The 12,212-nt window shown below is 37.4% G+C and overlaps 1 protein-coding gene across 8 annotated transcripts in view; it reads left to right on the top strand.

Moving 5' to 3' along the window:
* LOC114052508 (transmembrane protein 180-like) overlaps positions 1-12,212 on the top strand; it is a 48,920-nt gene that overhangs the window by 9,959 nt on the left and 26,749 nt on the right. For 6 of the 8 annotated variants that reach the window (XM_027875173.1, XM_027875176.1, XM_027875171.1 and 3 more), the window contains 2 exons: positions 6,034-6,209; positions 8,533-9,264. In XM_027875173.1, coding sequence (XP_027730974.1) covers positions 6,060-6,209; positions 8,533-9,264 — 882 coding nt within the window. In that variant the 5' untranslated portion in view covers positions 6,034-6,059. Of the gene's footprint in view, positions 1-3,443; positions 3,452-5,570; positions 5,664-6,033; positions 6,210-8,532; positions 9,265-12,212 lie in introns of those variants that run through there. The other 2 variants (XM_027875174.1, XM_027875175.1) reach the window with 2 other exon arrangements.

The raw sequence follows: 12,212 nt of genomic DNA, 5'->3' as shown, positions 1-12,212 counted from the left end.
GAAGCAGACTTTTACCTTAACAAAGAGTTTAAAACTCAAGTAATTGGCCGGGATCATGAGAAAGCAGCGCAAAAAGAGTCAGACTATATTATCTTACTTTGGTGACAAAGAAGATCAAAACATACAACCAGAAGAAGACAACAAAGCCAAAGCTCCTACATCCAAAGGCTCTAAGAAGAATATAAATCAGTCCCAGGCCTTGGAAGAGCTCAAAAGGGGTTTTGAGAAGCAAGTAAGAGAAGTAGAGGAAAAACTGAGAGTGATGCAAGAAAATCATGAAAAATAAGTCAGCACCTTGCTAAGGGAGATCCAAAAAAATACTGAAGAAAATAACACCTTAACCCAAATGGCAAAAGAGGTCCAAAAAGTCAATGAGGAGAAGAATGCCCTAAAAAGCAAAATTGGCCAAATGGAAAAGGAAGTCCAAAAGATTACTGAAGAAAATACTTCCGTAAAAATGAGAATAGAGCAATTGGAAGTTAGTGACTTTATGAGAAATCAAGACACTGGAAAACAAATCCAAAAGAATGAAAAATTAGAAAACAATGTGAAATATCTCATTGGAAAAACAACTGACCTGGAAAATAGATCCAGGAGAGAGAATTTAAAAATTATTGGACTATCTGAAAGCCATGATCAAAAAAAAAGAAACTGGGATTGGCTATATGGAGACATCTGTATAGAGATCACTAAACTCCCGGGAGCTCTCTCCAAAGTTACCAGTGATCTCTAAATCCAAAGGCCTTCTCTCAATCCTCATCCTTTTTTATCTCTCTGCAGCCGTTGACGCTATCAGTCACCCTCTTCTCCTTAATACTCTCTTCTCTCTAGGTTTTCAGGACGCCACTCTCTCCTGATTTGACTGTTTTTTCTGAGTCTCCTTTGCTGAATCTTTTTCCAGGTCACAACCACTAACCATGAATGTCCTACAGGGCTCTGTCCTGTGTCTCCTTCTCTCTCTATACTGCTTCATTTGGTGATATCTTCAGTTCTTATGGATTTAAATATCATCTTTATGCTGACGATTTCTCAAATCTGCCTGTCCTGCCCTAACCTCTCTGCTGACCTTCAGTATTGCATCTTTAACTGACTTTTAGACATCTCAAACTGATATCAGTTAGACATAGTAAACTCAACATGTCCAACATTGAACTCATTACCTTCCACCAAACCATCTCCCCTTCCAAACTTCCCTGTTACTGTCAAGGGCACCATTACTTTCCTAGTCCCTTGGGCTCCCAATCTAGGAGTTATGCTGGACTCCTCACTATCCGTCACCCTCCCCCCCAATATCTAATCTGTTCCCAGGGTCTGTTATTTCATCTTTGCAATGTCTCTTGAACACATCTGCTTCTCTCCTGTAACAATGCCACTACCTTGGTGCAGGCCCTCATCACTTCATGCCTGGCCTATTGCAATAACTTGCTGGTATTCTGCCTGCCACTAGTCTTTCCCCACTCCAGTCCATGTTTCATTCAGCAGCTAAAGTGATTTCCCTAAAGTTCAGATCCACCTCTCTACTCAACTCCAGTGGCTCCCAGTCACCTCCAGGATAAAATATAAAATCCTCTGTTTAATGGAAGCTTTTCCATATTCATTATTATTTACAACACCAGTGGTGTCAAACTGAAATAGAAATTAAACCATACACAAGGATCTTTGTGGGGAGCATATTGACTTAGAAAACCACATATTATCATTATCTATGTTCTATTATATTTTTAAAAATATTTCTTGATTACATTTTAACCAGATTATGAGTGGCAGCTCGACACCTCTGTACAGTACAATCATATTCCATTCCATTTGTGTACCATAACTTGTTTAACCATTCCTCAATCAATGAGCAGTAGAATAATGTCTTAAGGGGATAGTAAAGTGAAGATTTTTTAAGGATAGGGAAAGTTTGGCCATGTTTATAGGTAGCAAGAAAAGAACTAATCAATGGTGAGAGATTGAAAATTAAAAGTAGAGGATGGGTTTGGGGGCAAGCTACTGGGGCAGATGAACTAGGAGCATACAGAGATTGAATTTGGTGAGAAGGGTCACCTCATTATCAGAGGCTGGAGTAAAAGAAGGAAAGAAAGTGGAATGATGTTAAGGGTTTTCGAGGTATAGAGGAGAATAGAGAGCTCACCAAAAATGGCCTCTTCCCTTAGTAAAAAAAAGTATGAGGCAGGGCCTTCTGTTGAGAGGCAGGGAGGACAGGGGACATAATAGGCTCAAAAAGAGAAGCTTCAGAACGGCATCTTTTGGGAGTGAGATAATAAACTAGGGAAGAATAAAAAGATTGCCTTGTTTTGGAAAGGTGCCGATTGGGATTAAATAACATAGATTTATAGTTGATTCGTTCAGCATAGTCTTGCGACTTTCTCCCGCACCTTTCAGTAGGAATGGGGGAGTCAGTTGGTAGGGTAATGTAGAGTTGAAGTCTGACTAAGCGTGAGCAGAAATAGGACAAGGAGGTTTTGTCCTTTGTAACAGGGAACAGTCATTAAAAGCACTGCACAATATCCAAAATAAACCGGCTATTCATTTTGGGACCTAGTGACAATCTAAGATGTACACACACTCTAATGTACTAATTTTCTTAGTTGTGTTTTCAGTTGTATATCATAGTCTGGATAACAGGCATTCCTCATCCACTTGGTTTTCCTTATGTGGCTAGTTATAATCACTCTTCTGAGTGATTATAGATTTCATTCAGGAAGCTCTACAGTTTTCCAGGGCTTAATGTAATCAGAAAAATGACATCCCCAAAAAGGCCAATCTGGAAGACTTCATCATTTGTTGGGAATCCCCCTTGCATTTGGACTTTGTTCTGGATGTTCTCTGTGACAGGGGCAAAATACACACACACACACACACACACACACACACACACACATATGCATATATACATATGTATAAAGCATATATTTCCCTATTTTATGCTTTGCGTCATAGTAATAGATGATTTCCAAAGTTATTGTTATTCTTGGTTGTAAACCTAGATCCTTTGCCTTCTAGAATATCATATTCTAAGCTCTCTGTTCCTTTACAGTGGTGACTGCTGAATGTTGTGTGATCCTGACTGTGACTCTGTAGTACTTGAATTCTTTCTTTATGGCTGCTTGCAGAATTTTTTTCCTTAACCAAAGAGCTCTAGATTTTAAATATTATATTCCTGGGAATTTTCATTTGGAGTTTCTTTCTGGAGATTAACAGTGGATTCTTTAAATTTCTATTTTCCCCTCCGGTTCTTTTTTTTCCTTCAGTGTTTTAAAAATTCAAGTTTATTTTTAATTCCAAATTAATGCTTTTTCATTATTTTTTGAAATATGTTGCCTAGACTTTTGTTGTTGTTCACAGCTTTTGGGTAGTATAATGATTCCTTATTTTTTCATTTTTATTTTTTGCTTTTTTGATGAGGCAATTGGGGTTAAGTGACTTGCCCAGGGTCACACAGCTAGTAAGTGTCAAGTGTCTGAGACTGGATTTGAACTCAGGTTCTCCGGACTCCAAGGCCAGAGCTCTATCTACTGCACCACCTAGCTGCCCCTAGTATAATGATTCTTAAATGATTTGTTTTGATCTGTTTTCCAGGTCAGTTGTTTTTCCTATGAGATATTTCACATTTTCGTCTATTTTTTTCCAGCCTTTTGGACTTTGTTTTATAACTTCTGGATGTTTCATGGAGTTATCCATTTCTGTTTATTTGGCCAATTCTAATTTTCAAGAAGTATTTTCTTCAATAGTTTTGTACCTCTTTTACCAAGCTGTTAATTTTCTTTGATGTATGTGATCCAGGGAATCTGAGTCTCCTGGTCTGAGCTCTGCAAGTTCCCGACTCAGGTTTAGGTCTCTTGGCTTGTCCATGGTTGAGTTTCATTAGACTTCTGCTGGATTCAGTCAATGTTAGCCCGCTAGGAGAGCTGGTTCCCTTTGGTCTGTGACCCCTTCCCTGATTATTCCACTGCAGGTTTATGTGCTGGACTAAAGGTGAGAACTGGGCTCAGAGCCACACAGCTTTGTTTCTGGAACTTGTTCCTTGCTCAATATAGCTAGAGCCCACACTCACTAGCTCCTCTTCTCCGCATAACTGTGTCCTGTAACTGGGTAATGAGGAACAAAGCTGCCAGATGGCACCTTACACTTAGCACTAGTTTAGGGCCTTTTTTCCATCCCTGTGTGCTAGAATGCTTTCCCCTCCACTACTACTTCACCTTCTCCTGGCCAGCCCCGTTGCCAGTGTTCACAGCGCTTTGTGTTTCTCAAAGCTGTCCTGGGCTAAAAAAATTACTCAGTGTGACTTTTTCTTGACTTTCCCAATCAGAATTTGGTCCGGCATATTTTCTAAGTCATTGTGAATCTGGATGATCTAGGCAAAAATGCTTTTTCTCACTCTACCATCTTGACTCTGCCTGCACAATGAGATCATGTATTTTTTGCACCTTTCATTCTGTTGTGTAACTGTAAAGATGTGGTCTACTAAAGAATATATAATACTTGTGAAAGCCTGCCTGTTCCCTTCCCAGTAATTTCAAGGATGCAATTCATACCTGTATAGATAATTCTAATATTTTGTAGAGATAAGAAAGTAGAGCTGTTGGTGACAGTTGTTGGCATCCTCATGATATATCCTCATGACCTTTAGGAATAAAGTCCCTGATTTTTCCAAATATTTTGTATCCTTTCCTCTTTTGAGTGTCTTGAGAATCAGCATTATAGCAATTTCAAAATTTTGTCCCCTCCAGTGTTGAACTCCTCTGTGTATACTTGACTTATTTTAGCTTCTCTTTCCATCTTTATTTTCCTTTATGCCATTTCTGTTCATCATGTTGTACATTTGAAATGATATTAGAGTTCAAATATGTTAGCTCTGTTACCATTGATGAAGAAAGATGTGTGCCAGAGCAAATTTGACAGATCTTTCCCTGGAGGGGTAGAGTGTGTGTTTGTGGTCCTCCAGTTTTCATCCTTATGAACCCTAAGGATGAGACTCTCTTGCCAAACTCTTTGAAAATTGTTTTTTTTTCCCTTTGCCACAAATCCCTGCTTTATGAGGTATTACTGCTAATAATCTTTACCACCATCATCCATAAAATTTTACAAAAGAGTTTATATTCTAGACTGGTGTTACTCTTGGCTAACACAGCTATCTGCTTAGCAGGTAGATCAAATGTTTATTGACTAACATGGTTTCAAGGCTGACTGATTTGATTTTTCTCCCTTTGTTGGCTGATTTACATGAGTTAAATTTCCTTAGCAAATGGTGATAGTCTTTGTCAGTATTTGCAGTAAAAAATGTCAGCTTGTATATTGCCACAAACATACCACGTACCACACATACCAATACTAGTTGGATTGTATAAATATGAAAAACAATTTCAAGATATGTTCTTCCAGAGTAAGCAATGTGCAAATTAAGATGTGTTAAAACTATAAGTAAAGGTTCTTTTTTTAAAAGTAAGTTTTTATTGATGTGTTTGGTATTTTTTATATCACCATAGTTTTCCCCAATATCTTTTCCCCTCCCAGAGAACCATCTTGTATAACAAGTGTTTTTTTAAGACAAATAAAAAGAAGCTGAAAAATCAATTACTGATCAATACATTGAAGAAGTCTGAAAATATGTGCAATGTATGTGGACCTCCTACCTCTGTAAAGGGGGCTGAGAATAGGTGGGAGTGACTTCTCATGTCTCTTCTTTTAAACTGTGCTTATTCTTCATAATTTTGCTACATTCACTTTGGATTTTTTTGGTGGGTCTTTCTGTTTACATTGTTGTAGTCGTACACTATATATTGTTCTGTGGGCTCCACTTACTTTACTTTGTATCACTTCTGCGCTTCTCTGTACTCATCACATTTTTTGAATAAAGGCTTAACTAGTCAGTTTTAATCCACTGTAAGATGCCAATACTAATTTTTTCTTTAATGTTGTTTTATACTAAATCATGCAAAATTATATGGCTTTATTAACCACATATCCTTTGCGATAGTTCTAGTAACTTGTAGAATGACGTTCTTTTCACTTTTGTTTATAACAAAGGGAAGAAGTCATCCTCTGCATGGAAAATGAAGCTTGTACGAATTCATGCCAATGCTCTGGCATATTCAATGACTACTCTAGGGACTGGGATGATGAATACGGTCTTTAATTTTTACTACATGCAGCTTTTTTTGAAGCAATACAAGATTTCAGAAGCTGCCTTTCACCAGTCTCAGGTAAGAGAGTTCCCTCATGGTCCTTTGCTTTTGGACAGAGCTGCTTCTCCACAGCAGTGCAGTAAATAATGGGACATGTCTGTGAGTTATTCCCTGAAAGTCTGTAGGAGTTTGTATACACTATGGAAAGTGGTCTGGAATCCTTTATCTGTGAAATCTTCAAGTTATCAAATGTTAATTCCATAACTGGTAGTGTAATGCAGTGTTTTTAAAAACTAATTACCCACTTGTGTAGGATGAATTTGCCAAGTGAGTAGTCATGTTCATTATGCATCAAACAGGGAGGCTGGAACTGGTTGGCATGAACACACAAATGTTTACAAACGATAACAACCCATCTGTCTACAAGTAAGTCATCTAGCAATTTTACCCCATTGGTAATATATGAAACCATAAATAAGAAAGAAAAAGGCCCTCCACCAATAGAAACAACTCTTACAAAGCCTTTGTACTAGAACTAAAAATTTTATTCCTTTAAGATCGTAAGACTAGGGCAGCTAGGTGGCACAGTGGATAGAGCATTGGCCCTGGAGTCAGGAGGACCTGAGTTCAAATCTGGTGTTAGATACGCACTAGCTGTGTGACCCTGGGCAAGTCACTTAACCCCAATTGCCTTCCCCCCCTCCAAAAAAAAAATAAGCATAAGACCAAGGGTTCACAACCTGTGTTCCAAAAGCTTATTTCTAAAAATGTTTATAATTGTATTCTTTCCATTATAACCTTGTGTTTTTTACTTTATATGTTTAAAAACATTCTTCTGAGAAGGGGGTTTCACCAGAATGCCAAAGGGAGTTCATGACACAAAAGAGGTTAAGAACTCCTGACTTTAGAGGCTTATTGACTTTTATTTAGTATAAGCTTTTTCTTTTTTTTTTTTTTTTTGAAATTTGATTATGTGACTTCCCTAAATATAGCATTTTAGAAACAAAAACTAGAAGGCATTGGGTTTAGGGATTTGTTTCAGGAGGCAGGCAGTGAGGGAGATGGGAAAAAACAAAACAATAGACAAACAAAAAACCAGACTACATAGAACTATAGTATTACCCTGCATAATAATATATGTTAACAATAATGATGTTTAATAATCAAGAAAAAGTTGAATTATGTTCAGTATTTATTGTTTGAGAGGCAGCCTGGTATAGTGATTAGAGAGCTGGACTCTGAATTAAAACTGAATTCAAGCCCTCACTCTGGAGAATACTGGCTCTGTGACCCTCAAATCACTTAAATTCTTAGCGTCCTAGGCAAAGTTGAAGAGCAGTTGCTGTTCTGCAATAATTGAGTTTCCTCACTGAAAGTTCCTATGCCAATGAGAAGTTAAAACCAAAAAAATCTGTTAATTAAGCAGAAGGCAAATACACAGTGAATTTTCATCAAAGATAGATAAAATGAAAAATTTAACACCTAGTAGAATATCATTTATATATAGTTCATTCTCTGATAAGGCTAGATAATTAAGGTGTTACTATATATGCAAAATAAGCAAATGTTGACATATTGACTTCCTTTTATAGGGCTATTTGTGTTGAAACTGTTAGTAGCTGTTGGGCATCTATCAGAAGATGGAACAAATATGTGAGAAAAGACCCTTAAATTTTAGAATGGCAGAAACTGTCACAAAGTTTGGCATTCATTTCTGATAATAGCATCATGATTCCTTTGCAGAAAGTAAAGATTGGTATCTTAATTTTCCTGGGGGAGTTATAGAAGAACAATGTTGTTAATGCCTTAGTTACATCAATACTGATCTCAAAGGGATCTTACAGTTTTACCATGCATGCCCCCTGCTGGTTCTGAAAAGAACTTGATAAATTTTAGTGTTTTTTGATTTGTTGGAAATGCAGAGTTATAGGAGCCTTTGGGATCATTTGACTGAGCCTGTTCTTATAACAAATGAGGAAACTGAGGAACAAAAATGTTCTGTTTCTCATCCAACGCCACACAGCTAGTGTCAGAGATGTGACTGGAGCACATGTCTTATGGCTTTTGGTTGAGCATTCTTTCTATTATAAGTGCCTTTCATGGCTCACTGTTTCCAGAGGCTCAGTAGAAGTAGCCTGGCCCAAATTACAGATACAATTGCTAGAAAACAGCTTTTATCTTACTGATCAATGCACAAGACAACTGAGACTCCTTGTATTCTAGATAATACTTAAATGACCCAGTTGTCCATTCTAGGACATCTTTGGTAGATACCAGCTGTGCTAACAGGGACACAATCTAAAAATAAATACTTGATTACATTAAAAAAAAAGTTTTGGGCTGTTTTTAGCTTATTTCTGTATTGATTGAACAATTTGCATGTTCTTTTTTTTTCTTCTAGGTAATTTTTATGATCTGGAATGCTCTTAATGACCCTCTTTTTGGATATATTCAAGATAACGCCAAGGCATCTTGCTGTTCAGGACGTCAAATTGCTATTTTGTATGGCGCCCCTTTCTATGCTTTGGCTTTCCTACTTCCTTGGTTCCCTTGGAAACACTACCAAGAAGGCGACTGGCTTAGCGGGCTTCAGCTTGTGGTATCCTTATGTGCTTTTGATGGCATGTTGACGTTTGTACAGCTAGCCCAGTGTGCCCTGTTTGCAGAGATTTCTACTCAACATGAGATCAGACTTCAGCTTGTTAAATATAACCAAGTGGCATCACTAGTGGGATCTAGCAGCATACTTTTCTGTGGCCTTATCTCTGATAACATGGAAAATTTACTCCATTTCCAGGCTTTTTCCATTGTCATTGCTGTTCTTGCCACTGCCTGCCTTTTTTATACTGGTATTTACAGTATGAGTCACTATGAACTTAAAGGAACCCCTGGAGAAACCAATATCTCAGAAAGTAAATCAGAACTCTCCTGGGCCTCAGTCATCTTGTTGACCAAAGAGATATTAACCCAGAAAAACTTTCTGCTTTTCTTGGCAATGAATTTCTTCCAAGTCTTCCATTTAACCTTCTTCAGCAACTTCATGATGATCTTTGCAGATAACCTCATCCCCAAAGATGCTTTTTCTTCTTCTATGAGGAGCATCATGTATGGGACAGGATTTATTTGTCCACAGGTATGTAATAGTCTTTTTAATCTTTCCTGCAGGGATGAAACAAGATTTAACTCTTTGCTGGCTTTAAAATCAGCAGTGCCCCAAACTAGCCATTGTCAAGAGACGAGAGAAAGGAGGAAATAAAACACATGCAAGTAAATATCTGATCATTGTAATTTGTTGTGTTGGGGCTTATGTATGTAGAGAAGCAGAAACCTTGATGATATCATGGAGAATTGGAGAATGTTCAGGGAGCTTATTATTTTTTGTTGTAGGATGGACTTATCTGAAACCAAGAACTATTTTTACCAGGTCATCGTATATGCCAAGCAATCAGTAGGTATTGCTCACTTCTTTTTGTGTTACAGTCTTGTCTTTCCCTATACAATCAACCCCCTTTGTTCCCAGAAGTTTCTGTAGTCTTCAGTCCAGCCCAGGTGATAGGAGTTAGGCAGTCAAGGAGCTCTAAAACTTAGATGCAACCCCACTCTCATAGAACTTATTGCCTTGGCTCATAGATGTAGATCTAGAAAGGCCCAGAGAAAGAAGTCATCCAGTTCAGCCTGCTCTTTTTATAGGTGAGGAAACAGGTTTAGAGACAGTAACACAAGTTATATTTGTTCAAAGCTACACAAGGTAGAGTGAGGATTCAAACCCAGGCCTCCTTATTCCAAATCCAGGGCACTTTCCATTGTTCCATGTTGTTTAGAAGACAATAGGATATAAAAACATATCTATAATATACAGTATTTCATAATAAATGAATTAGGTACAAAACAAAGTACTATGTGAGGTCCGAGGAGAATGGCCATTACCAAAAGGATGAAGAAGGCTTTCCTTAAAAAAGTGGCATTTAAGTTGGGCTTTAAAGAACTGATAGATATTCATCCAACAGAGGGAAAGGAGTACATTCCAAGGTTGGGAATGGCCTGAGCTAAAGCAGGAAGGGAGGAAACTTAATAGACATGTTTGGGGACACTCTAGCTTGGCTGAAGCTTTGAGTGAGACGAAGGGAGTGATATGAGATAAGGCCAGAAAGGCATCCTGGTACCAGATTTTGAAGGACTTTATTGTAGGACAAAGGAGTCTAAACTTCACTGGGTAGGTCCTAAGGAGTCACTGAAAATTTTTGAGCAGAGCAGTGACCTGACCGGTCTTCTATGTATAAGGAAGATTGGTCTGTGGCCAGTGTGAGGGATGAATTGGGGATGGGGATGGGATGCATTGGGGAGTCAGTGAAGAGAGCAGGGGCAGAAAGATCTTTTATGAAGTTATCTTTGTTTCAAGGGGCTTCCATTTCACTAGAGGTAAATAAGATTTAAACATAAATAAATATAAGATTATTCGAAGAAAAGGAGAGCACTTAGAACTAGGGAAATAAGAAAAGATTTCTAGTGGGAAATAGCACCCGAGTTGAGCCTAAAAGGAAGCTAAGGACCCTAAAAGGCAGAGGTGAAGAGGGACTACGTGTCCTAGGTATCTGGAACAGCTTAATATTGACTTAACACTATTGAAGTAGAACACGATTTTAGTTAATTAAGCAGATTTAATCTTGCTTTTCCAGTTACTATAAGAGTACATTTGGTTTGCCATAATTATTGATACATTAATGTTTAAGCTATTAGCCATCATATTACTAAAGAAATTACCAGACCTAATTGTGTTAACATGAGAAAAGGTTATGTTGTATAAATTTATTATATACAGTCATAGATTTGGAACAGACATTAGAAAAAATAGGAAAATTACAATGAGGAAAAGAGGTAGGCAAGGGAGGATGGGAAAAGATTGGGAAAACTCAATGAGAACAAAACAAGACAGGATTATAGGATCTTAGATTTAAATCTGTAAGAGACTTTAAAGATCAGATATTTTAAACTGCTTGAATGATTCATTTCAAAGTCATCAAAGTGCCTGCCAGATATTAGGCTCTATGGAGATAATATCTAGGTAAAACTTTATGGGCCTTTGTACTCTCTTAAGGGTGATAAAACACTATTCACAGTGGTAGGAGGGCCTGAGTGGAGGCCAGAAGGCCTAAAAACTTATTGCATTAGTCCACACAGGTTAAATAAATGTCTATACTCATGATAATATTGGGAATAGACAAGAGGGAATACATGTAAAATGTATTATAAAAGAACAATCAGCAAGGCTTGGTAACTGATTGAATAAAAGAGGAAAAGGAGAGGGAAAAATTAAAAATAACACTAGGCTTTTGAATGTGATGGTCTAGTAATCTTGACTTAATGTTTACATGGAGATTTCCCCTAGAGTTTCTCTGAAGTTTTGGCAGACCTATGGAAAGTTAACTAAGCAGTTTCCTCAATGTGGGTCCTGATTGCTTCTTTTGGGCATTTAAGAGTCCTAAGTATATCCTTAGTTAAAAGAGGTTTTTGCCCAAGGGATCTTGGTCCAATTTTCAGACTAAGGAGAACCCAGAATATTTCCAATGGTTGTTGAAATAACTGTAGAGATGACTAGTTTATAACTGTACATATTAATTTTTTAAAAGAATCTAAAAAAATCTGCACTAATAAAGCCTTAGTGTCTATATAAGTTGAATCTTAGTGCTTGTAGAACCTAACAGTAAAAGTTTGCTATGACTTTATTCCTGTTTCTCAACCTTAGTGTTATCACAAGGTTTTCTACCATAATAAAACCAAGTAAAATTGCATCTATTAAGAACTCTCAGGGTTTTCCTGTAGCTGAGAATTTATTCCCTTTCAATATGAAAAACCTTATTTTAGTAATTTTGGATGCAAATATTTCTTTTTTTTAAAATTTTTATTTTTAAGCAATTGGGGTTAAGTGACTTGCCCAGGATCACACAGCTAGTAAGTGTCAAGTGTTTGGTCTGAGGTCACATTTGAACTCAGGTCCTCCTGAATCAGGGCTGGTGCTCTATCCACTGCACCATCTAGCTGCCCCTGGATGCAAATATTTCTTTCTTTCTTTTTTTTTTTAAT

This window comes from Vombatus ursinus, unplaced genomic scaffold (genome assembly GCF_900497805.2).
Source record: "Vombatus ursinus unplaced genomic scaffold, bare-nosed wombat genome assembly UNPS02014807.1, whole genome shotgun sequence".
NCBI lineage: Eukaryota > Metazoa > Chordata > Mammalia > Diprotodontia > Vombatidae > Vombatus > Vombatus ursinus.
The sequence above is the reverse complement of the archived record's forward strand: the minus strand, read 5'-3'. Positions and strand labels throughout refer to the sequence as shown.